General features: G+C 54.0%; 2 protein-coding genes across 9 annotated transcripts in view; one reads left to right on the forward strand and one right to left on the reverse strand.

Moving 5' to 3' along the window:
- Positions 1–26,750, reverse strand: part of RNF123 (ring finger protein 123) — a 160,560-nt gene that overhangs the window by 14,329 nt on the left and 119,481 nt on the right. The gene's annotated exons all lie outside the window — the stretch shown is intronic.
- On the forward strand, positions 12,018–14,254 carry AMIGO3 (adhesion molecule with Ig like domain 3). Its single transcript, XM_075130135.1, is given in 3 exon segments — positions 12,018–12,430; positions 12,432–13,208; positions 13,800–14,254. Coding segments are annotated over 3 exon segments (1,524 nt in total). The 3' UTR covers positions 14,134–14,254.

Raw genomic sequence — 26,750 nt, forward strand, 5'->3', positions numbered from 1 at the left:
TGGCTGCAAGTGTGACCATGTGGAATTTTGGCTTGTGAATGGAACGGTTGAGGTGTTGGAGACCCAAGATTGGTCTCCATCCCCTGTTCTTTCTGGGTACCAGGAAATAGTTGGGAGCAGAACCCTGTGCCATGGAGGGGTATAGGGACTGGCTCCACTGCTCCTCTCCACAGGAGGGAGTCCATCTCTAGGGTAAGAATGCTATCATGAGAGTGATTCCTGAGAAGGGACTGAGGCGGGGGATGTGGAGGAGGCATCATCATGAACTTGATGGTATAGCCACGTCAAATGACATCCAGGAATCCCTGGTCCATTGTTATCGCTCTACTTGCAGGCGGAATTGGAGATGACCCCCAAAAGGGGTGGTTGGCAAGAGCATTGGTGTACAGAGTTGTTGATGGCTCTCTAGTTGCACTCAGAAATATCTCTTTCGCAATGACCGAGTGTGTTGTGCAGAGGTCTGCGTTGTCAGAACAGGCAGACAGGTTCTGCGGGCCTTAGGACATTTCTCATGAGGTTCGTAGGTGGGAGAAGTGGGGGGGTTCTGTAGTGCTGTGTAGGTGGCAGGCAATAACATTTTTTCTTTGGTGCCAGTGTATGTATGCTTAAGGACTGTACGGTGGCACCAGTGTCTTTCAGTGAGTGTAAGGAATCATCCATCTTCTGGTTGAAGAGGTGTGATTTGTCAAAGGGGAGGTCCTCAGTTGTATTCTGTACCTCTCTAGGGAAACCGGAGGAATGTAACCAGGATTCCCTCCTCATGACAATTCCAGTTGCCAGTACTCATGAGGACGTGTCCGCTGAATCAGTTGCAGCCTGAAGTATGGATCTGGTGACCAACTTGCCTTACTGTAACACTGCTTGGAATCGGGAACGATCCTACTGAGGTAACTTATCTGCAAACTCCGCCCTCCGTCCATAGTTCATGAAGTCATATTTGGCCATCAGTGCCAAGCAGTCAGAAATCCAGAACTGTAGTCCTGCTGAGACAACCTTTCGACCCATAAGGGCCAGTCTCTTGTCCTCCTGTCTGCAGGGGTAGAGCATGAGTGTTGCTGCTTGTCCCGCTCCGACGTGGCCTGGATCACCAAGGAGCTAGGTGGAGAGTGTGAAAACAAAAACTCAGATCCCTTGGGGGGTGGAAATAGTATCTTTTCTCAGCCTCCTTTGGAGTGGGGGTGCATGTGGCCAGGATATGCCACACCGTGCATGCCAGTTAAATAATGGTATAATTGATCTGGAAGGCCACCCTTCCCGGTACCGATGCATGCAGAATGTCTCATAACTCTTACTGACTGTCCTGCACCTCTTCTAGTGTGATCTCAAGAGCACTAGCTATCCTCTGTAGTAGCTCTTGAAATGGATGATAGGCATCTGGCATCCGGGGATGGCGAAGGGAATCTCTCCGGAGTCAATCAGTAACGGACTCATTGGTGCATCGTCTAGCCCAGGTTCTGAATGCCTACTCAAAGGGTAGGGAGGTGAAATAGAAGCATCCTCCCATGCTGAACTGGATGGTTCCAAAGGTGAATATTGATGCCATGAGCTCCAATATAGCCAACCTGGTTGATCCTGCTGCTATTGTGTTGGTGCCCAGTGAGCCGGGTACCAGTGGCTCCTGAGCTATGAAAGGAGGGAACTACCATGGTGCCACCAGCACCCTCCAATAGTCATGTCTCTGGAATGGAAGTGAGGGACCATGCTGAACATCCGAATCCTCAGACTTGGAGGAACTGGAGTCTTGTACAAACGGTGGTGCCAACAGGATAAGGCCAGCAGGTGGTAGATCTAATGCAGGAGATGGGGCTCTCTGAACAGGTGAGTGCACCAGAACACTCGGAGACCTCACTCTTTCCAGGGTGAACAGATCATGAGGCCCAGGAGCACTTTCAAGTCTCCCCGGAGTTAATGGTACCTGGTCTATGGATGGAACTGGGACTGGTAAAGGGGTTTGTCTCAGAACCGATGATTCATGGGGCACTGGTGGAGCTGAAGCAGGAGGAGCACATGGGTCCAGCAGATGGTACAGATCTGGGAAATGGTGCAGCCTCTTGTCAGTCTTGTGAGCCTTGGAACATGTCACTTCTCCATAGCCGGAATTCGTGGACAGTGCGGAGTCTTTCTTTGATTCAGAGGAAGACTTACTGCCATGCTTATGCACATACTTCTGAGGCTCATGGCTAGGTCCCGGCATGGGGTCTCTAGCACTGGTACCAGTGGAGCCGGACAGAGGCTCCACAGTAGCGGGGAGCACTCAGATTGTTCAGGCTGATGTACAGGGGAGTTCCCCAGCCAGAATCTGATTGTGGCCCCCCGGAGACCTGAAGGCAGAAGGCTCAGCTTTCCCACATAAGGGCAGGGAAGGAGAGGCAGATACTGCTCCTGGATGTGGGTTGGGCTTCCCCAAGCAGTACTCATTGCTGATGGAAAATGAGCAAGGCAAGGACCACAGACTGAATCCCAGCATCTTTGGCATAATCCAGTTTCCAGACCTGGGTGGTTGGGGGCGGGGAAGGGGGGGCAGATTGTTTGGCAGGAAACCGCCAAAGCCATGTACCAAGTCTAGGATGACAAGATGCCCTGTTTTTAAAGGGACAGTCCCATATTTAAGTCCTCCTGCAGGTGTCCTGACTTTTTCTTAAAAACAAGCAAATTGTCCCGTATTTCCCCCCCCCCCCCCCAAAAAAAAAAAAAATCAGTATCAGCAAGTCCTGCTACTGGCTGGATCCCTGCTTACCATCACCCACCCACCGGCAGTGAGTGCGGGGATCCAGTGCCAACGATGGGGGTGGGTGTGCGAAGCTGGTAGCGGGGGAAAAGATGCAGCACACAGGGCCAGCCACTCCCCCTGCTGGTCAGTCAGCGCAGCCCCCCACTGCATGCCAGCTCTCAGCAAGCAGGACCCCGCCCCTCGCCCCATTTCCAGTCGGCACTGGCTGCTTGCTGCAGCGGCTGGTGAATGCGGGCAGGCACCAGGCAGCAGTTGGTTACGTGTCACCTTTGCTGCCCACCCATCAGCCCTTTACATGCTCCCCCTCTCACTGTCCTCTCCCTGCTTTTCCTCTTAACCTCCCTAGCCCTGCTGCTTTGTCATATCCCCCCGGCAGGGCGCATCCCACTCTCAGCACTGTACGGGGAGCCAGCCCCTTGTCGGAGCGCTCAGCTCATTGACAGCCTGGCCAGCAGGCTCTTTTCTTCCCCCACTGCCTCTGGCTGGGCCAGCACCCTGAGAAAGCCCAGGGGTGCTGGGCAGGAGCCACCAAGCCCTGCATGTACCAAAGCCTCGCACAGAGCTGGCACGGGGAAACCTCTCCATCCCTCAGCCAAGCTCTGGAGTAGCAGGCAGGGGAAGCGATTTCCAGCCTGTTCACACCCCAACCCTGCAGGCTCCATAGCAACTCCCGGGGCAGAGGCTTAGCACACTCTTCACCCACACCCCTCACCCTGGGTCCTGCCCCTAGGGAACACAGGGCTGCTCCATCCCCTAGGCACCCTCCCCTGCTGAGCCCCCTCTCTGGCCAGGTTCACTGAAGCCCCTGCAGTCAGGTTCCCTGGGCCCTGGTGCACAACACATCCTTAAGGCTTAACCCCTTCCTGCCCACGCTGTAGCCAGAAGCAGCTGGGTTACATCAGCAGCCTGGAGATGTTAGCTGCCTTTCGATACTGTCTGGGCAGGAAGGGACAAGCTGATTACAGCGACATTGGGGGGGGGGGGGGTTAAGGGGGAGGAAAGAGATAAGCTCTGCAAAGACATGGGGTAGGTCATCCTACTCCCCACCTCCATCCCACGTCTGGAAGCAGCTCCCGTTCCTTCTCTCCCCCACAGTGCCGAAAGGCTGTTACTGGCCCTATTCGGGGGGGGGGGGGGGGGAATGTGACTGCATGCCCCCGATGTGTTGCCTTGGGAAGATGCAATGCCAGGTACCAGGAGAGGCGGGTCCATCCCGGGGGCCCATCCAGGCACGGAGGGCAGAGTATGCCAGGCAGATGTGACTAAGGTATTGCTAGGTCGGTTGGTTACCCCCCTACCCATGTGAGAGAGGGGTAAAGGAGAGAGAGAGAGAGAGAGAGAGTGTGTGTGAGAGAGAGAGACCCTCCCCGAGTGAACCCTAAAGCCTTAAAGATAAGTAAATAAAAATAATCCAACTACACAGTATTTTTTAATAGGGGCTCAGTCAACTTGATGTTAATTTGAACTTTGTACTGCATAGTTCCGTTTGATTGCCGTTGAACTTGCTTGAATACAAGTAATTTTACCAGTTGTCCCATATTCAGCATAGGGAAATACGGTCACCCTACCCAAGTCCTTAATTTTACCAAGCTTCTAGGAACTAGAAAATTACTGCAAAAAAGAAAATTCTAACTATGAACAAGAATAAAAATAGTTTTTCTGAAAAGTTTGGAAAATGCATCACCCAGGAGGAGAAGACAGCAGAAGCTCCGACTTGGATCATGGGGCGGTAAGAAGCAACTGGAGATGCAGTCGGTCCACCCCGCCCTTTATTGCCTTAGGCAAAACCATGAGGCAATGTAAGGGTGTATATATGGACTGATGGACACCGCTACCTTGAAAAGCTCCAGGTACACGGCGCATGTGCATTACCCTCAGTGGAAAACAACAGGGACCATCACTCAAAGATGATGAGCCCAGTGTGGTGACTAACGAGGAGACAGGGACACTGACTGCTGCGCTCCACTTACAGACATTGAGACCCTGGCCTCATGCCCTGTAGCAAGGAGCCAGAAGCACAGACGCAGCACCTCCAATGCTTCTGTCTGCACAGGGCCCCTCTTCCACTAGCTCACTAACCTAGTGGATGGGCCCTGCAGACAATTCTACTGCCTCCTGCTGCCTCCTCCAGCTTTGGAAAGAGCTGAGACTGCAATGGCATTCGCAGCCTAGACAAGATGTGTGGCATCACAACTGGCCGTCACCCATGAAAGCGAGGTCAGAGCCTTTGTTGGATCATATTAAAGAAGTTCTGTATTAAAATCACAAATGAGTTTGATTCCCCATAGTTTAAATTCCAGGGTATTACTAATTAAGAGGTCTCTTGGTTTTTGGTACTAGGGAGAAACCCAAAGCAATACTCTAACAACAGAAACAGCACCCAGAGACTCCCCGCCCTTTTGTTGTATTAACAATTGTGATTAAAATAGAGACAGAGGATGTATGTGGATGGATGCTTGGTGTGGATAATAACTGAATGATCAGGGAGGTGCCAGCCTAAGAATCCAGTGTCCATCGGCTGAAGAAGGCGTCAAGTGGAAATAACCAGAGGACCCCCAGAGGGCAGACTGGAATCCACCCAACAGCCTCAAGAATGGGAGAACCAAAGAACAAGATAACATCTAGCAGCACGGAGCAGTCAGGAATGTGCTATCTGCTGATTGGTTCAGCAACAGAATGATGAAGCAATTCCCATAGACTGGCATAGGAAGAAATTCCAATAAAAATAGACTCTAAAAAGTGAGAACTTTGGGGTCTGATTCTGCAAACCAACTTCCAGGAGCATCAGATGAGCATCTGACAAGGCCTTGCTCCTTCCTCATGTCCAGTCCACCTGGCCAGTGGCTTGGCATGAGCAACTCTAAGGCTGGTAACTATTCAGAACCTGTGTGTTTGTATGAATGAATGTGTGAATAAATATGAGATTGAATGGAATGTTATAGCTATAACTAACTGCTTACTATGATTCTTTCTGTATTCACAATAAATGTGGTATTTTGCCTTTTTCCCTTTAATAAGATCCTGCTGGTTTTTATTTTATTGGTATAACACCTTATCATCTGGCGCCCGGAGCCGTCATGCTTAGTGCAGGCCAGCTACTCCTAGCAGCTTGTCGTTAAGGGGAAAGTGCTGACACTGAGCTGGTGGGCAGCAGTGGGACAGTCAGCATGTAGGGCTGCCACCTTGCTACCTTCCCAGCAGCCTGAAATGGAGCTTACAACAGGGGAACTGAGCTGAGTGCTGCAGCAACACAACTGCTGCCAGGTCCCAAAGCATGGCCGCAAACATATACAAAGCTGCCATCTTCCCATCTTTGCTCCAGGGTGCAGACTCCCTGGCTCAAAGGGTGCACCTGATTATGTAACCTGACCTCAGTGCCTCCCGCAAAGGCTGGTGCAGCGTGTGTTGTGGCGTGGTGCCAGCAGCAGGGGGGTCTAGCATTATTACACACTGCTCCCTTGGCCTCCAGTGCCTGCTCAGTCTAGGGAATGAGCCTGGGGCCAGAAGCCAAATAATTACAATCCCACGGGTCTTCTGCTGGAGGAAGTGCCCCAGTCAATGCCCAGAGGGACAGAGCGCCTTCTGGTAGCTCCCAAGACACTGCCAGCAAACTGGACACAGGGAACTGTCCATGGATCTGGTGCTGATTTACTGCATCAGCTTCCAAAGAGCTAGGAACTGCCCTGGCCCCAGCCCAGTGCTGGGATGATTTAGAGGAAAGCTCCTAGACAACAAAGGGTCCATGGGGATAAGTACACATCTTCCCTAATTGTGATCTCAACTGTGACAAGTGAATGAAAGTCTCTCAAGCTTCATAGCACCTGTCACAACAAACACTGATGGGGAAAGGCCCAAAGGGGAGACAGACTGAGTTAATCCTACAGATATAACAACTGAAGGACGGTGGTAAACTCATGCCTGGTGAACAGAGGTGTGGAACCAGAAATCAGTCCAGCTCAACTCACTTCTCATTGTTCCCAAAAGGCCTGTTGGTACTATCTTTAATATCACCAAAGAGACTTCAGACAAGGGGGTTTCCCCTCTAAAAGGGAAAGGGAACATGGGACGTTGTTACAATGACTTTCCATTTCACTTGCATCAGCTAGTTTTCCATCTTTTCTGTATTGTTAATACAAGATTACAGGGATGTTTGCCAGGGTGTTTGCCCTGGGGCTTTGCAGGCTGAGGTCTCTGGATCACAAACCACAGATCTTGTTTAACATAGTTTAATGTTGGAGTGGGACTGGGTCACATTAACACCTTCAGCCCATGTAAATTAATACAACAGGTCCGGCTTTTGCATTAGGTTGCACCTCATCCTTGCAAAAACGCAGTCAAACTCAAGGGTCACATTTTCCAAGCAATCACAGAACTATCACCCCACTGCAGCCACCAGGCCCAAGCCAAGTATCCATGCTGCAGCCAGGGAGTCTCAGAGCTGCCCTGCAGGAGGTAGCTGTCCTGGGACAGGGGCAGAAAAGCTAGCTTTCAGAAGTAAGTGGTTCCAAGCTTGTCCCATTCCTTGCAACCCCCCTGCAGGTCCTGCTCTCCACCACCAGCTCAGGGCTTAACCTGCTCCCTGTCCAAAAATGCTGCCCTTCCCAGCAGGGATCAATCATTCCTGAAAGCGTTCACCACAGCCCCTTGGTCCTGTATCTTTCAGCCACCTGAATCAATACGGCAACAGGAGAGGCAGGTGACGTCAAGCTCCAAACCTTGGCAGCCTCAGGCTGGGTCTCCAGGAAGGATTTGCAGAAAGGCTCGGCAGCAGATAGCAGTTAATGTCCCTAGTACAATTCCCCTCCCCAGAAGTAATAAAGCCAAAACACCGCTTGGCAGCATGCCAGGGAGTGCCAGACAGGTCCCAACTCGTTTTCATGGGGTGGGGTGGATTGTACAGAGCCTGCTCCCCCAAGCAACATGGCCTGCTCAGCCAGCACAGGAACATGCCACGCTGCCACCATGGCAGCTCTCCAAGGCCAGGCGAGCAGCACACTGACCTGATGGGTGGGTAAGCGCTGAGGTAGTTTTAAGGGGAACCTTTTAAACCCCTCTGAACCAGAATGGCATTAATGCCCCCACTGCCCATGACCCCCAGGCCCCACCTTAGCAGCTCCAGCTGCCCAGTGCTCTTTGGCAAATGCACCCAGAACAGGTGCCCTGATCCCTGAGTAGCTGCCTCTGGTCTCCAGCAGGGCCACCTGAGGGATGGGATGCTGCCATGGGTGTGGCAGCGAAGCTAGTGCTGGGGCTGGTTCCCATGTGCAGGGTTATATGTGCTCCTTGATTCCTGGGTGTATGCAAGGGGGACAGTTCCTGCTCCCCAGCCTGGCAGGCTGGGTGTGCTGGAGGCAGCCCACCAAAGGAAACGCTTTCCGTCTCTTCCCCAGGGCTCCCAATGGGACAGGGATAAAGGAAAGGGCTGGGCAGGACAACTGCAGCAGCCTCCTCATGAGTGCTGAAAGACTATGCTCTTTGCCAGAGCACAGCATCAGCACAGTGGCTCTGCAGGCAGCTCAAGGTCACATTCAGGAGACACAGATACCTCCTCCTGGCCTGGCATCCGGGCATGGAGTCCTTCGCAGGAGTGACTGCAGGAGGGGCCGTTCCTGCCCAGCCTTCTCCCATTGGCCACCTGATCTGAGCCTGAGCACAGGGTCATGCTGCTGGGTTTGTGTGATCCCCAGCACAGCCCTGCAGGGGGCTCCACTATGGCCACAGCACCTGCAGGTTACTGCGGCCGCCCGGCCCATGGAACCAGAAGATAACGAAAAGGGGGCAAGTAACCAACCACCCTGCCTGTGGGTATGGCCTCCACTGGGTGGACACTGGCTGCAAGCACAGCCGCAGCAATGCCCTGCTGTGGCACCGAGCACTAACCCTGCCCATTCACCCAGGGCAGGCAGCCCCAGACCGACTCCAGCTCTTCAGAGCTAGGGCAGTGAAAAGGATAAGGCACCCTTACCTTCCGTGTCGCTATGGAGCTGATCTTGGCTCACGGGTCCAGGTGACCCCAGAGCACATGTGCTCAGTTCACAGGCAGCCCCGCGCCCTCTGCCCTTGCTCTGTGGCTGGCTCCTAGCATGTTCCCATACCACGCTGCACATGAGAATGTCAGGGCTAGCACAACAGGACTGTGCAAAGTGGCAAACTCTTGCTCTTTGTGGATCCACTCCCAGAGGGTGGAGAAGGTGGAGAGGAGGGAATAGCCCAACACGGCTCCTGCCAAGGCAGCCATTGCAGGGATCATTCTGCACGGACCCCTGAGAGGACAGGTGCCCATTGAGGGACCCAATCCATTCAGCATCCTGCCTGGCCCTGGGAGCACTCTGCCTGTGCAGGGCCCAGAGCCTCCACCCAACCTGCCCATTGGCCTTGGAGTCCTCTGTCCTAGTGCCACGTAGCCAAGTCCCTTCAGCCCCCGGCCTGGAAGCTCTAGGCAAAGGCCTAGCTCATCAGCCCTTGTCCCTCTCCCCTCAGGCCCTCGTATGAGCAAGCTCTAAGACATGCCATCACCCTCCCTCAGCCGGCAGAAGAGGGGACAAAGTCCCAGACTTATCTTAGGTGCTGCATGGACAGAGCCCTGGTCTGACGGCACCCACATAACGTAACGCAGTAGAACTTGCTGCTAGCCCTTGTGTGGCAGCAAAACAGAGATCAGGGTGCCCAAGCCTATGGGCACTGGGGACAGGCGCCTGCACCGTATCCTTAGGGCACCTCAGGCGGGCACGTGTGCACAGAGCTCCCTGCCCTGCTGACACCCCAGTGGGAGGCTGCCCCTTGCTGCGAGCTAGCAACCCTCTCACCTGGCAGCTGCAGCAGCAAAATTAGCCATTTGCTGCCCTAATGGAAACCAGTCACCCAGCCTTGAGTTTCACGTCTCCAGTAAAATTGCCCAGTTTGTCAGCATTACACTCCTGCACTTGATGCATTGCACTGCTTTCACCTGCCCCAGCCGGCCTCTGCTCACAGCTAGTGCCCATCACTGCAAAGGGGCAGGGGTACTCACACACAGCACCCTCCTGCCCCCCCCAGATGCAGGAGAGAGGTAGCCCCATCACATGCACTCCCAGCCCACCTGCCCTATTCTGTCCCCTTGCCCCCAGACCAGGGACTGCTCCTAGACCCAGCAACACAGTCACAGCACTGACTGCAACGGCACGTCCAGTGCACAGAGAGCTGACAGGCAACGGGGGGTGCCAGGCTGGGCAGCATGAAAGGACAGGTTCTTCTCCCACCACCTAACCTAGGAACGAGCGAGGGAAGCGAGACCCATGACTGACTAAAGAGAGCAGGGGGTGGATGATTTAAAAGGCCATGAGCCATGCTGGTCTCATCAAAATCTGAACTCTATCATCTGCAAATTCAGGTCTATTTCTCTCTCTCCCCCCTCTGCCCTCCAAAACAGGACCCTGCCCTTCCCCACCTCAGATACGCCAACATACTTCAATTCTCTCTCCAGGCACAAGGCGAATGCCACAGCCCGGGCCCAGCCCTACAGCAGCAAACCGCCTTCCACACACCATGAGGAGAGTGAGAAGTGGCATCTCAGGAGGGAACAAGGGGCTCACTATTTGTGGGCCCTAAGCAGCAGGGAGACGGCTGTTCTGAAAGCCAGAGCACAGACCAGTGCAGGGCTGTTGGAACAGGGGGAAGAACACACAATGAGGAGGCTGGTCTGTGGAGCAGTCACCAACAAGGTGATTCAAAGGCCAGGGCTCCCAGGAGCTGCTGGGAATTGCCAGACGCCTCTGCAGGGTCTGCATCCAGCCCAAGTTCTGCCTGAGGCACACTCAGACAAGCAGCACACCGCTATGCTAATGAGGGAAAACAGCTGCCAAGCCCCCGCTCTGTTCCGCTGTCCCTGGGGAGGGTGCAGCATGGAGGATATCCTGGTTGCTCCCTTGAGCCCAGCATGCGACAGAGAGTGGCCTGCACTCAGGAGCTGTGTCTGCCAGAGGACAGCAGTCCCTGCTGCTGGCAGCAGAATGGGGACTGTTTCAAAGCAGCACCAGAGACCTCACTCACCACATCAAAGGCACATGGAGCTAGATTGCATGCACCATACTGGAAACCTCCCCACCAGCTTTGTCTGGCATGTGGGCTTCACACACGACAGACACCTGGTGCTAGACGACTAGGCACAGTGCTGGGGTCTAGTCCCGAGCCCACCGCAGACAGAGATCTTGGGCAAGTCGTGCCTCACCCCTGTGCCTCAGTTTCCCCATAAGTGAACTGGTGGGGACACTGAATCCTCTCCCAGGGTGACAGCTGAGCACTGGACTGGCAGTGCTATTCTGTCCCTCACTCTGCCACTGACCTGCTGTGACCTTGGGCAAGTCCCTTCCTCTTGGAGTGTCAATCACACTGGGCACCCCGCAGCAAGGAGCAGTGGCCCCTGGGAATTAGCGAGCACCAAGCATTGCCTGGGCCCTAGGACCAGCAGCGGAGACTCCTCCAGGCAGCTCACTGCTCTGTTCCCTGCCCCTTCCCTTTGGAAATAAAATCTCCCGCTGCAGCTGCTGCAATCGCCCAGTGCTTCGGAGCCAGCTCGCAACGGCCTTCGCAGGGCTGTGCTGCCCACTAGTGGTATGATGGGGGAACAACATGCCATTCAGAAATTTCCTCCTTCCTCCACCCCACCCCCTGCTACGCGGACCAATCGGCTTGCCCCTGCCAGCCAGGCTCCGCCCCCGTGCTTGCCGGCTGCTGGTAAATAGCGGCCCCAGCAGTGGGCGGGCGTGACTCCGCCAGGACTCTGGGAAGGGCTCTGCCAGGCCACAACCCAGCTCCCGCTCACTGCTCGGTTGCTCCGCAGCTGGGCTCCTGGCTGGGGCGTGCCACAGGGCTCAGCCAGGAGGCGAGCACTGACTCATGGAAACTTTGGGCTCCAGGGACCCAGGCTCAGAGACAGGGACTCTGATGTTCTCAGGAGCTCTGAAGCTAGTCCCCGGCTTGCATCTGCCCCTCTGCCAGGACCCATGGGAGGTTGCCCTAAGCCCCAGTGAAGCAGGACGGGGCTAGGCTGTTTTTCTTTAATTCTTTTTAAACCTTGGACCCTTCCTTGGGACTCATCTCCTGCCTGTGTGTCCTGGACTGTCAAAGAATTGCCTGGCGATCAAGAACACCCCATCAATAGCTCTCCTTGCTGAGCAGTACTCCCTGGTGAGCTGATGCTGCAGCGTGCTCACTCTAACGCTGCCTGGCAAGCCTTTGCTCAGGCCAGACTTAACCTGGCATAGCACCTCTCCATGCTGCTGGGTGCTCAGCAGGACCCTACGGCCACATGACGAACACACAGGCATTGGCCCACACTCTCTGGAAATGCCTGGGAAAGCTGCTAGCGATCCTAGAGCTGTGTGTTCAAGGCAACTTCTTAAACACGTCAGCCATCCCCCACAGATGCCCCCATGTTTGCATATGCACCTTGGACCTTCTGAGCTGTGCCAAGCAAGGTCTCCAGCAGGTGCCAGTTGCACTGCCTCCCACAGCTACCACCTTGGATCTCAGCCACAATGCCCTCTTCCAGCTTCACAACCATTGGCTGGCAGCCCTACCACGCCTCCAGGCCCTCCGCATCAATCACGATCGCATCATAGACCTCTTGCCACAGGCGTTCCACAATGCCACAGACCTGAGACACCTGGACATGTCCTCCAATTACCTGCATGCCATTGAGAAGCACTACTTCGAAGCACTTTAAAGAGGAGCTCCTGCTCTACAACAACTGGATTGTACAGGTAGATGAACAAGCCTTCCTCAGGCTAAGCAGCTTGCAGAAGGTCTACCTAAGTTGGAATAACATAACCCAATTCCCCTTCAGCTCCACGCAGGGGCTTAGCCACCCTAACCTGATGACCCTGGACCTCTCCACCAATAACCTGAGCAGAATCCCCATTGAGGAGGTCACAGCCTTGCCTGTGTACATGAGAAATGGCTTGTATCTCCACAACAATCCAGTGCGGTGTGACTGCTCACTCTACCAGATGTTCAAGCAGTGGCAGCAGCGGCACCTCAGCTCGGTGCAGGATTTCCTAGAGGAACACACGTGTATGGCGTTCGACAACATGACACGATCCTTAGTCAAGTTCCTCAAGTACAACAAGATCTTTGAGAACTGCTCCCTGAGCCAGGGCTCCCCTGGCGCCTCAGACATGCATGCCATAGTGCTCGTAGGAGAGACTCTGCTGATCAACTGCAACACGAGCATGCCTGACACATCTGTCACCTGCATGTGGATCTCACCCCGACACGAGCCCATCATGCACCCTGGCAACGGTAATCGCACACTTGAAGTTTACCACAACGGGAGCCTGAAGATCATCGCAGCCAAGCCATGGCACTCTGGGGTGTATGTGTGCATGGCTATCAGCAAGCACCACCAGCTCAACAAGACACACGAGATCAACGTGACTATCCATTACCCCATGCTGGATGGGGAGTCCTTCAGTACCAGCCTCACAACCCTCCTCGGGTGCATAAATCATAGAATATCAGGGTTGGAAGGGACCTCAGGAGGTCATCTAGTCCAACCCCCTGCTCAAAAGCAGGACCTATCCCCAAATAAATCATCCCAGCCAGGGCTTTGTCAAGCCTGACCTTAAAAACTTCTAAGGAAGGAAATTCTACCACCTCCCTAGGCAACGTATTCCAGTGTTTCACCACCCTTCTAGTGAAAAAGTTTTTCCTAATATCCAACCTAAACCTCCCCCACTGCAACTTGAGACCATTACTCCTTGTCCTGTCCTCTTCTACCACTGAGAATAGTCTAGAACCATCCTCTCTGGAACCACCTCTCAGGTAGTTGAAAGCAGCTATCAAATCCCCCCTCATTCTTCTCTTCTGAAGACTAAACAATCCCAGTTCCCTCAGCCTCTCCTCATAAGTCATGTGTTCCAGACCCCTAATCATTTTTGTTGCCCTTCGCTGGACTCTTTCCAATTTATCCACATCCTTCTTGTAGTGTGGGGCCCAATACTGGACACAGTACTCCAGATGAGGCCTCACCAATGTCGAATAGAGGGGGACGATCACGTCCCTCGATCTGCTCGCTATGCCCCTACTTATATATAGTGAGCCTCGTGCTAGTCCTCATGTACCTGTACCTCACTCAGTGCTACTGCTTCCAGTGCTGCAAGAAAGGCGTTGCTCCTAGCCCTCCCCAGGAATGCAGCGCTCAATCCTCCATCCTGAGCACCACCCCCCCAGCCCCAGCTGGGCCCAGCCGGAAGATCAGCACCAGCAAGCACGTGGTGTTCCTTTAGTCCATCAAGGAAGCGCACAATGGTAAGATCAGGCTGGCTGCCAGCGAGGAAGACACCAAGAATCCTAAGCTCCTGCAGCTCAAGTCAGACTCAGAATCTATTAGTTCCATCTTCTCAGATACTCCCATCATGTCCTAGGAAGTAGGCGGGCTGGGGACCAGAAATGGGGGGCAGTCTCCCAGGAGACAAAATTGGTGTGTGTGGGGTTGCTAGCAGTCACTGCTGGGGAGGGAGAAAGGGGCACCATGCGGAGATGCAATCTGCCGTGCAGAAGAGCTGCATTTTCTTATATTTGTTACTCCCAGAGGGAGGATTATGATGCATCCTTATCAGGCTCCAGCTACTTCCAGGCTCCACTGTCACATTGTAAAACAATCCAGGAGGGAGAGAAGATCAGAATATCTCCCAAGACTGCAGTCTGATGGCGTCGGCCTCTCCTCTTCATTGTGGTTAAAGGCAGGCAGGTCACCCAAAAACAAAGCTAGCTTTTATGAGATCAAATGCTCTTTGAAGGATCACAAGTGACTGCATCCTGTTCTGCACCACCCAGACAATATGGTATAGCAGAGGGTTCTCCTCACTTTAGATTATTGGCAATGGAACAGGGACAATTTCCTCCAAGTGCTGTCCAGTGGCTGATTCAAGAGAAGCCCACTGGGTAGCTCCTAGCTCTCCTGAGCAGCCAGTCTGGTTAGGACTGCAGCTTTGACCTTCAGGATGATGCACATTGGCTAATTAACATCCTTACAGATCTGTCTTTCTAGAACATCCTAGCAATGGCACAAGACTGGGCGATCCTTCTGCCTCCTCCCTCTCCCGCTCCCCCCCATTCATGTGTCCAACACTGGGCACAGGGAAACATGCATGGCTGAGCCCTCCACTTCCAGCCAGCCCTGGACTTCCTTGAATAGTGCACTGCAGGGTTCAGCACTATCCTGGGCAAGGCTGAGCCTGACTTGACCACTTGCCCTCTGGGCATGTGCGGAGAGCACCGTAAGTGCTGGAGACTGTCAGCTAGACTTTTGCTTGACCTAGCTTAGAGAGTTGTTTGCTTTAATTACAAAGCCACATGGCCAGCTCCTTGTACTGAGCTTCTTTCTTGTGAGAGCTCCCCTCCAGCGTGTAGTCTCCAATAGCACTGGGGCACCTGCATTACTACACTAGAATTCTGCTAGCTCAGGACAGTAGCAGCAGCGAACAAGCCAGTACGGGCTATATGCCCTATAGGCCTAAAGAAGGAGAGTAGCATGCTCCATCCCCCAGAGCACAGGGGTAAGGAGGACATTCTCCTGGCACAGGCTGATGCTGCCGACTACGTAAACTAACCCACTGTCAGCTCCTTCAACCAGCTGGCCCTAGATTTAGGTAAGTGCTGCCTAGTTTGTGTGTGGTCCTAATGAGGATGGGAATTTCACTCCGATCTTCACTAGACAAAGCCATTCAGCAAAGTAAACAATGCAATTACTCCCCTCCTCTGCTACACACAAGCAGCTGTAAGTAGTTGAGTTCAGGAATGTAATAGATGATGATTGTGCATAGTGTGATACTAATGACCCAACCCTGCACTGCTCCGTGCTCTCTCTGTAACAGAGAAGGAGCAGTTCCTACACACACCATCTCCTCCCTGGGTGCTCTCTCCTTGAGCAGAGCAGACCTGCTGCTAGGCTGTTTAGGTAACAACCCAACAGTGTATCCAGGATTGGGACTAAAACCATCTCTCACTTTCTTGCACCATAAATTCTCTAGTTACACTGGAATAAAAAATGCCTATTTTTTTTAACTCAACTCGGTCCAAGAGTCTCTTTGCCCTTGTGTGGGGCCTGGAATGGAGTCCACCTCAGCCTGTCCCCAACACCCCTGGTATCTGTCAGCAGGACAGACCTCTCCACCCAGGACCACTGCCCAAGTCCTGTCCTAACAGAGGGGACTGGCATTCCTTCTGCCCCTGCACAGGGGGCCAGGACATCACTCCCTGACAGCAGCCTCAACATCTGGCTAGGTGCTGCCATCAGACGAGATTTAGGTTTGCCTCCAAGCGGCAGGGGTGTCAGTGGGCAATGCCAGAGCTGTTCAAAGGGAGCCTGCTGCACAAGCAGCACACAGACAGGTGCCAGCCAGGTTAACAGAGCATGGCTCTGCAGAGCAAGCAGGAGCAGGGGCACCAGGTGAATGGGAACACTGCTGCACTGGCCAGTCCTAGGAGGTTGCATGGAGAGTTATGCAGAGCAGGAACAGCCTTCTCCACAGCAGGCTCCAGCAGCCTCTCTCTCCATGGACTTTGATGGCACACCCAGGCATGCAGTGAGCTGCATTAAATGCCCATGCAGAGGTGCCACAGGCTTACACAGCTAACAGGATGTGAACCAAGCCTGTGCTAGATGCAGGCAGCGTGGGGCTGCAGGCGCAGGAGCCAGTGCTGGCCTGCCCAGCATATGCCCAGCCACCCAGCTGAGAGAAGCAGCAGCACATCCGGCAGAGTAACCCAGTGAGGGCCAGCCTGGCCCTGGGGAGAAGCTAATGGAGCTGTGGCTGGGAGCTCCCACTGTCCCAGAAAGCCCCACACACAGTGCTGGCTCACAACTCTGCTCCCTCGCTAGCCATGGGATCTGGCTCTGAACTCTGCAGGCAGGCAGGAGCAGCACAGCCACTGGGGGTGGGGTGGGATGGGGTGGGGGAGAGCTCTGGGTCAGGTGCATGATGGGGGAGAGGGATCCCTCACAAACAGCCCCCAGGCTGGCAGTTTCTAACAGCCCCCCCCATTGAACACAAGCACCCAGAACTCAGGCAGCTCTGCACCACTCACACCCCACCCTTGCCAGCAGGTGCTGGGCAGCCACACAGCGGTTGGGCTGGGGCTCAGTGGCTCCGGGATCTCAGTCCAGCTCCGCGAGGGCCTGGATTCGCAGTGAGTGGAGTCAGCCACTCTCTGCAGAGCTGGGAGAGTCCCTGAGGCAGAAGCATATAGGGGGTAAGGGGCGAAGTACACACTGCAGCCCCCTTCATCTGGGAGTGGGGATACAGCCTCTGAGCTGCCAACCCCAGCTCTCAAACACCCTCCATCTCTGCAGGAGAGGAGCTCCTACATCACAGAGCCTAGGGAACCTGCCAGGGCAGAGGGGCTGTGCCAGAGGCCCATTAGGGCAGCCTAAGCCTGTGTCCTGATTCGCAGCCCCTGCTGGGATTCAGGACCCAAGGAGGCTGTGGAGGGCCCAGAGGACAGTGCTGAGGAAGCAAGGCCAGCTGGATGGATCTCTCCCCAGGAGCAGACGAGATTTAGGTTTGGATCTCTCCCCAGGAGCAGGGGGCAGCAGGGGTGTCTATATCCCCCAGAGCCCTGCTGATGGGAAGTAGCGGCAGCTCTTGCGGGGGGCGGGAAGCCAACACCAAACCTGTCTCAGCACATCCTGGGAGCTGGGGACTCCACACCTGGACCCTTCTGTCCCTGGCACCAAGGCCTCCCTGCTGAGGGGGCTGCGGAGCAGAGGCCTCCTGTGAGGGGAGCCGAGGCCTGGGAATGCCCCCCAGCTTCAGCCCCAGGAGAGCAGTGCTCCCACCCCCCCAGGGAGCAACAAACACAATCCAACCACTTGACTCTCCTCAATGCCCCAATCCCCCCACAACATCACTGAGCCCCTTGCCCCAACGCCCCCCACGCCATCCCTCCACAATACCCCAACCCCCTTCAACACCACCCGGAGCCCCCCGCCCCATCTCCCACAATGCCCCTCACCCCATCCCCCTTCAACACTAACCTGAGCCCCCTGCCCCATCCACCCCGCCATCCTCCAACACCATCCTGAGTCCCCCATCCCCCCATATTCCCCCTCAATACCCCTATCCCCCCACACCAACTCCACCCTGTGCCCCCTGCCCCATCACTCCACAACACCCCAACATGCCCAGTACCCCTTCCCTCCCTCAACACTCCTAGCACCCCATCCCTCTTCAACACCCCAAGCCTACGACTCCCCAATACCCCTCACCCCCTTCAATATCACCCTGTGCCCCATCCCTCCACAACACCCCTAATACCCCCAGCACCCAATCCCTCTTCACATCACCCCATGCTCCCTGCCCCATCCCTCCCCCCAACACCCCATGCCCCCATCCTTCCACAACACACAACTCCCTTGTCCTGTACCCATGCATGCACGGCCTTGGGGCTGACACACTTGAGCAGGCCCCACAGCGTGCTGGCTCCCCCATGCCCCACCCACCACAGCTTGTGGGCCACAGGGCCAGTTACACTCCAGCTTCTACCAGCTGCAGAGCGCTCTGGCACCTGCCTGCCACCCCTCCACCAAGGGCAGGCCACCCCTATCCCCAAGTCCTGCCTGTCTATGCTGCTTCCCAAGTGGCATGCTAACCCAGAGCCCAGCTCCCTCATGCTGGGGAAGCGCGTCCCGAGGGGACTCACTCCGGAGTTCACATTCACAGCCTGCCATGTCAACAAGCCTCGTCCCTTGCTGGGTGTGAAACGCCCTGTCCTGCTCTGGACCCCAGACGCCTTCTGGGAGCTGTGTCCAGGACATGACAAGCTAGACATGACTGAACACCTGCTTCCCGCACCCAAGGGCCCTGTCTGGTCTCATTAGCGCTCTGCTGCTGCTGGCTGACAGGCTCGTCCCAGCACACACAGCTGGCCGGAGGTGTGCATACATGGACACTGCATGAAAGACAGCCACGGTGCCAGCGGCTCTCAGTGCCAGCACGCACAGCAGGGGCAATGGTCAAACTTGGGCCCACAGCACAAATCCTCAGGAGAGCTAGGGAGCCTCACCTCCATTCCAGCCACAGCTGGGGAAAGGGGCAGTCCCAGCCGCAGCACGTGGGCAGGGAACGCAGAGGTTGTGCTGTCCCTGGGGCTCTCATTTTTGACGGAGGGGATTTTGACTGACTCCAGCACCCAGGAAGCCTTTCCACCCCCGTGCATTTGAGGTGCCCAACATAACTCCTGCTCTGAGTGTCTGGCAGGGGATGCTGCAGGGGCCTGGAGGGGTGTAGACAGAAAGGCTGGATTCATGCCTGCAACCCAGACAACTGCAGTCAGCACCCAGACAACTGCACTGGGCAGCACAGCATGGGGAGGAGGTGACCAGCCCTCTGTGGAGAAAGAAGTGGTTCGGGACTACTTAGAAAAGCTGGACAAGCACAAGTCCATGGGGCCGGATGCGCTGCATCAGAGAGTGCTAAAAGAGTTGGCAGATGTGATTGCAGAGCCATTGGCCATTATCTTTGAAAACACATGGCGATCGGGGGAGGTCCCAGAAGACTGGAAAAAGGCTAATGTAGTGCCCATCTTTAAAAAAGGGAAGGAGGAGGATCCTGGGAACTACAGGCCAGTCAGCCTCACCTCAGTCCCTGGAAAAATCATGGAGCACGTCCTCAAGGAATCAATTCTGAAGCACTTAGAGGAGAGGAAAGTGATCAGGAACAGTCAGCATGGATTCACCAAGGGCAAGTCATGCCTGACTAATCTAATTGCCTTCTATGACGAGATAACGGGCTCTGTGGATGAAGGGAAAGCGGTGGACGTGTTGTTCCTTGACTTTAACAAAGCTTTTGACATGGTCTCCCACAGTATTCTTGCCAGCAAGTTAAAGAAGTATGGGCTGGATGAATGGACTATAAGGTGGATAGAAAGCTGGCTAGATTGTCGGGCTCAATGGGTAGTGATCAATGGCTCCATGTCTAGTTGGCAGCCGGTATCAAGTGGAGTGCCCCAAGGGTCGGTCCTGGGGCCGGTTTTGTTCAATATCTTCATAAATGATCTGGAGGATGGTGTGGATTGCACCCTCAGCAAGTTTGCAGATGACACTAAACTGGGAGGAGTGGTAGATACGCTGGAGGGTAGGGATAGGATACAGAGGGACCTAGACAAATTGGAGGATTGGGCCAAAAGAAATCTGATGAGGTTCAAGAAGGACAAGTGCAGAGTCCCGCACTTAGGACGGAAGAATCCCATGCACTGCTACAGACTAGGGACCGAATGGCTAAGCAGCAGTTCTGCAGAAAAGGACCTACGGGTTACAGTGGATGAGAAGCTGGATATGAGTCAACAGTGTGCCCTTGTTGCCAAGAAGGCCAATGGCATTTTGGGATGTATAAGAAGGGGCACTGCCAGCAGATCGAGGGACGTGATCATTCCCCTCTATTCAACATTGGTGAGGCCTCATCTGGAGTACTGTGTCCGGTTTTGGGCCCCACACTACAAGAAGGATGTGGAAAAATTGGAGAGTCCAGCGGAGGGCAACAAAAATGATTAGGGGTCTGGAACACATGACTTATGAGGACAGGCTGAGGGAACTGGGGATGTTTAGTCTTCAGAAGAGAAGAATGAGGGGGGATTTGATAGCTGCTTTCAACTCCCTGAAAGGGGGTTCCAAAGAGGATGGCTCTAGACTGTTCTCAGTGGTAGCAGATGACAGAACAAAGAGTAATGGTCTCAAGTTGCAGTGGGGGAGATTTAGGTTGGATATTAGGAAAAACTTTTTCACTAGGAGGGTGGTGAAACACTGGAATGCGTTACCTAGGGAGGTGGTGGAATCTCCTTCCTTAGAAGTTTTTAAGGTCAGGCTTGACAAAGCCCTGGCTGGGATTATTTAGTCGGGGATCAGTCCTGCTTTGAGCAGGGGTTGGACTAGATGACCTCCTGAGGTCCCTTCCAACCCTGATATTCTATGATTCTATGAACCTTCGTGGAGCTTTGCGCAGGAATCAGCCGGTTACTGACGTTGGGAAGCATCTTGCACAGCGCTCAGCCGCTTCCCCAACAGTCCATTCGGCCTCACCCCAGCAGCCCAATGGAACGGATGGAGACACTGAAGCAGAGACTTGGCTAACTGCAGTGACTCCATGGCAGAGCCAGGAACTGAACCTAGTGCCGTCCCCCCACAGCCATCCTGTTTGCTCCAGGGAAGGTCACAGACCAACTGCAGCAACCAGACTCCAAAAGAGGTGTGTGTGTGTGTGGGGGGGGGGGGGGGGAATCTCTGCTAGGATTCCTTCCCCACTGGTTTCTAAACTCGGCACCTCCCATCGACACTGAGAACACCCATGCACCAAACAGCACGGCATGGCTCAGGAGCTCCCGCTCCTCCAACCACAGCAGACACAGGGAGACCCGGGATGCAGCCTGGCCTCACTCTGACCACCGACTCATTTTATGGTCGCTCTGGGTCTGTTGACACAGTACCTGTGGCTGGCCTGTGCCAGCTGACTCAGGCTGCAGGGCTATAAAACTGCAGTGTAGACATTCAGACTTGGGCTGGAGCCAGGCTATGGGACCCTCCCCCAGCGGGGTCCCAGAGCCCAGGCTCCAGCCTAAGCCCACACGTCTACACCACCGTTTTACAGCCCTGCAGCCTGAGCCCCAATCAGGTGTAGACAGATCCTCTATTTTCTCATGGGAAGGCAGTGGGCAGCTAGGGGATGGGCACAGCATATGGCAGGAAGGCAGGCTGCAAGAAGGGAGCAGCAACATGAGGGGTACATATATGCTGGGGTCAGCTGCCCCTTGCTCACAGCTGTACCACACTAGCTACCTCCCTGCAACGAGCTATTATTCATGGACCCTGCACTGGGCCCTCATCTAAGAGATGGGCCATGCCATGACCAAATGTGGGAAGCTCTGGTCTGAGCAGGGCCAGACACCCTGAGAGCTTGGCTTGAGGGAAGCCAGCTGCGTGCCCGTGCACCATCACACAGGTCTAAGGCCGGGGCTAAGTCGTTCCCAGGGCACCGGGGCGCAGGCTAGCCTCAGCCTCCATCCCCTCCTGGAAACAATCCCAGGGCACGAGATGGGCAGCCAGAGAACGATGGCACAGGACCACATGCAGCCAGGGGATGAATGCTCTGGGAGGAGCCAAGAGCAGCCCTGAGGCAGGGCATGGTCCGGGAGGAGCTGTCTCCAGCGCCATGGACAAAGGCAGGGGCCGAGCTCACGGTGGTCCCTGCTGCCGTGCTCAGTACAATGGCCAGCACAGCCCAGCATTGACAGCCAAGTCCTGGCAGAAAGGCTCTTACTCTACGTCAGTCAGACACGGTGCCCACCTGGGTCCAGCACAAGGGGTGAGAGGATTGGCCAGGGCAGCCAGGAGAGGAGACTAGGGGAGCAAGGGTCCTACAGCAGATCATAGAATCATAGAATATCAGGGTTGGAAGGGACCTCAGGAGGTCATCTAGTCCAACCCCCTGCTCAAAAGCAGGACCAATCCCCAATTAAATCATCCCAGCCAGGGCTTTGTCAAGCCTGACCTTAAAAACTTCTAAGGAAGGAGATTCTACCACCTCCCTAGGTAACGCATTCCAGTGTTTCACCACCCTCCTAGTGAAAAAGTTTTTCCTAATATCCAACCTAAATCTCCCCCACTGCAACTTGAGACCATTACTCCTTGTCCTGTCCTCTTCTACCACTGAGAATAGTCTAGAACCATCCTCTCTGGAACCACCTCTCAGGTAGTTGAAAGCAGCTATCAAATCCAACCTTATTCTTCTCTTCTGAAGACTAAACAATCCCAGTTCCCACAGCCTATCCTCATAAGTCATGTGTTCCAGACCCCTAATCATTTTTGTTGCCCTTTGCTGGACTCTCTCCAATTTATCCACATCCTTCTTGTAGTGTGGGGCCCAATACTGGACACAGTACTCCAGATGAGGCCTCACCAATGTCGAATAGAGGGGAATGATCACGTCCCTCGATCTGCTGGCAGTGCCCCTACTTATACATCCCAAAATGCCATTGGCCTTCTTGGCAACAAGGGCACACTGCTGACTCAGATCCAGCTTCTCGTCCACTGTCACCCCTAGGTCCTTTTCTGCAGAACTGCTGCCTAGCCATTCGGTCCCTAGTCTGTTGCGGTGCATTGGGTTCTTCCGTCCTAAGTGCAGGACCCTGCACTTATCCTTATTGAACCTCATCGGATTTCTTTTGGCCCAATCCTCCAATTTGTCTAGGTCCCTCTGTATCCTATCCCTGCCCTCCAGCGTATCTACCACTCCTCCTAGTTTAGTATCATCCACAAATTTGCTGAGGGTGCAATCCACACCATCCTCCAGATCATTTATGAAGATATTGAACAAAACTGGCTCCAGGACTGACCCCTGGGGCACTCCACTTGACACCGGCTGCCAACTAGACATGGAGCCATTGATCACTACCCGTTGAGCCCGACAATCTAGCCAACTTTCTACCCACCTTATAGTGCATTCATCCAGCCCATACTTCTTTAACTTGCTGACAAGAATACTGTGGGAGACCGTGTCAAAAGCTTTGCTAAAGTCAAGGAACAACACGTCCACCGCTTTCCCTTCACCCACAGAACCAGTAATCTCATCATAGAAGGCGATTAGATTAGTCAGGCATGACCTTCCCTTGGTGAATCCATGCTGACTGTTACTGATCACTTTCCTCCCATGTAAGTGCTCCCAGCACAGTACCCAGATGGCATGTCTTAGTCCTGACTGTTCTGTCGGGGGGGGGGGAGGGGGAAGAGGGGTGCTTTGCAGTTCTGTGGGGTGGAGAGGACTCACCCTTTCTCCTGCCCAACAAGGCTTTGCTCCAGTTTGTGCTTTCCCTGTGCTCTGGTCTCCCCACTGCTGCTGGACATCTCTTTGGAGGAGCAGAGAACTGAGGTGGGAGCCCCCGGAGCCTATGCGAGGAGACCGCTCCCTCCCAAGCAGTCGAGTTAAATGGGTGAGAAGAGCCCAGACAAGAATCCCTCCCTGTCTCAAGTAATGAGATTTCACTGTCTGCCCCCACCCCCAGCTGGCTGGGCAGAGCAGGGCCGGGCCAGCCATGGAAGAAACAAGGAGACCAAGGTTATTTCAATCACACATACTCCTTCAGGCCAGCCTCCCCCATCACAGGCCCCTTGAATTACTGATGGGCGCGCCACCTTTGACCCGCTGACCAGGCGCTGCCCTCAGTGTAAGGAGGTGATGCAGTGCAGGGTCCCAGGCTTGCATCCCTGCAGGATTCCAGTGGGACACAAACTCCCTCGCGCCTGCCTCAGGGAGCCTGGCCTGGTGGGATGCAGGGCTGTGCCCTGAGAAGGAGCCACCTGATCAGGGCCCTGCCTGGAATGCTCGGCATTTCAGGTCCTAGCTGCTAGGTCACTATGGTACATTGGGAGCTGCCACCCCTGACCATGCTCAGGGAGAGCACACACACCCACTGAGCTACTGCTGCTGTGTGGGCTGGATCCATGACACAAAGGGCTGTGCCCCATTCTGCCTGTTCTTGGGCAGACACCACAGCCAGGGCTGTGTACAGCAGTGCAGGGTATCAAACTTGTCCTGAGTCCATGCAAAATTCTGCCAGGCCTGCACTTGCCAGCAAACTGCCAACACAGCCTGGATACCTGCTCCTGCCACTCACTTGTCCCAGGTTGGGAGAGAGAGGCCCTGAGCCACCTCCTCTGAGTCCTGCACAGCTCAGCTGGCCAAGTGGCTCTGCACCCACTCAGTTAGTAGGATGCCAGCACAGCACAGAGGAGCAGAGAGTGGGACACAGGCACTGGGGCTAATGCAACTCCCAGTGTCATAGAATATCAGGGTTGGAAGGGACCTCAGGAGGTCATCTAGTCCAACCCCTGCTCAAAGCAGGACCAATCCCCAATTTTTGCCCCAGATCCCTAAATGGCCCCCTTAAGGATTGAACTCACAACCCTGGGATTAGCAGGCCAATGCTCAAACCACTGAGCTATCCCTCCCCCCAGTCAGTAGGTGTTGGGCACCACTCATTTCCCCGGCTAGACAGGGCCTTTGGCTGAGCCATGTGGGTCCTGATCTTCACCAAGCACTTACTGCTCTTGCTACACACCACCAAAGCAAAGGCAGCTGGGTTGCTGGAAGGAGATTACCCCTCACTGGCATTTAGAGAGCACTTGCCACTCTCCCACGAGTCGGTAACCTCAGCACCACCAGGGACTACAGCCAGGCTAGAGCAGTCACCCCAACACCAAGGGAGCAGCCCAGCTCCTGGCAGCCAGCTAGCCCATTTGCAGAGCCCTGGCAGGCCTGGCACCCACAGCACATTACCTCAGGCTGGGGCCAGGCTAGTTTTAGGGGTCTGGGCAATGGGGCTTTTACTCCACAGCCTATTCTGAGATGTGCCTTGTGCACTATGATTATCCAGGTGGGCTCCCCATCCTATAAGGCATGAATCTGTAATTATGGCTGCGTTGTGGGTGGGTGGAAGAAAAGGAACTCCTCACAGCTCATCTGGTTTCATCCACCATATGAGAGAGGCTCTGACTTTTGGTGGGACTGTTACCCTGTCATTCATGTTGTCCTTGTCCAGTGTGTAAACTGACTGAAGCCAGGCCCACAGGCAACAAAGGTGGAGTCTGACGAACGATGTCACACATATACATGTCACCATGCAGCCTAGTAGGGAAAGGCAGATCCTGATTGTGGCAAGAGATAAGAGGGTGACTTGGTTTACCAGACCGTTCACAGCCTGAACTCTGTCTATAGGCAGGTAGGCTTCTCCTGAGGATGTCTCTAGGGTCGCTCCTATGAAATCTACAGTCAGAGTCAAAGTGAGAATTTCTTTGTTTACACAGATCCCCAGTGATCCCAGAAGGTGGAGCAAGAACAGGGTAGCCAACCAGGCCGCCTGGCTTGAGCTGCCCATTAGTAGCCAATTGTTCATATACACGAAAACAGTGCAGCCATTGTATCTCATCTGGGCTGCCACCATTGAGAAGACTCTTGCAAAGACCCTAAGTGCTGTTGTCAGCCCAAATGTGAGTGCTCTGAACTGACAGTGCTCTTGTCTTACCAAGAATCTGAGAAACCTTCTATGGGATTAGTGAAAATCCACATGAAAGTAAGGATCTTTCATGTTGCGGGCCACGAACCGCAGGAGGGAATTACGGATGCCAATGTTGCCATGCAAAATTTTGATTTGTGAATAAAGACATTTAGGTGGGATAGATCAAGAATTGGTCTCTATCCTCCATTTTGGGGGGAACTCAAATATGGGGAGTAGAACTCCTTCCCTTGATGTTGGGGTGGCACCTGCTCTTCCGCCTATCTCTGAAAGAGGAAGATCCCACCTCCTGATGACGGTGTTGAGAGTGGTCCCTGTGAAGAGACGGGGAAGGGGGTTTGTGGTGGGAAGGTGAGAGAAACTCAACTGCTGGCATATACAATTAAAAGGTTGTAGAGGATTTTTTTAAACTAAGGGCTGGGGGAAAGCTTACTGGTGCAGAGGAGTACATGGTTTGGACAGAGCCATCCCTTAGTGATTTAATTTATTAAAGGGGAGGGATTCTATATCCTAGTAAAGAGGGTAGGAAAAAAGTAGTAAAGGTAGGAGCTAGTGAGGAACAGCCAGATGAAACAGTGTCCCATTTAAATATAACACATGAAGGCAAGCAACTGAATATTGACAAAATATACAAGTGCTTATACAGAAATGCTACAAGTCTGAATACTAAGATGGGTAAACTACAGTACTTGGCATTACATAAGGATACTGATGTAACAGGCATCACAGAAACTTGGTGGAATGAGGATAGTCAATGGGACATGGTAATATCAAGGTATGATATATACAAGAATGAGAGTAGGTTGTGCTGGTGGGAGAGTGGCACTGTATGTGAAAAAGTCACAAAAGCAAAAATTGAAACAATATGGGATTTCAACTATCCTCATATTGACTGGATAAACTTTACTTGCAGAGAGAAAATTTCAAGACACCATCGATGACTGCGTCTTGGAGCAACTAGTCCTGGAACCCACAAGGG

The sequence above is a fragment of the Caretta caretta genome, chromosome 7 (assembly GCF_965140235.1).
Source record: "Caretta caretta isolate rCarCar2 chromosome 7, rCarCar1.hap1, whole genome shotgun sequence".
NCBI lineage: Eukaryota > Metazoa > Chordata > Testudines > Cheloniidae > Caretta > Caretta caretta.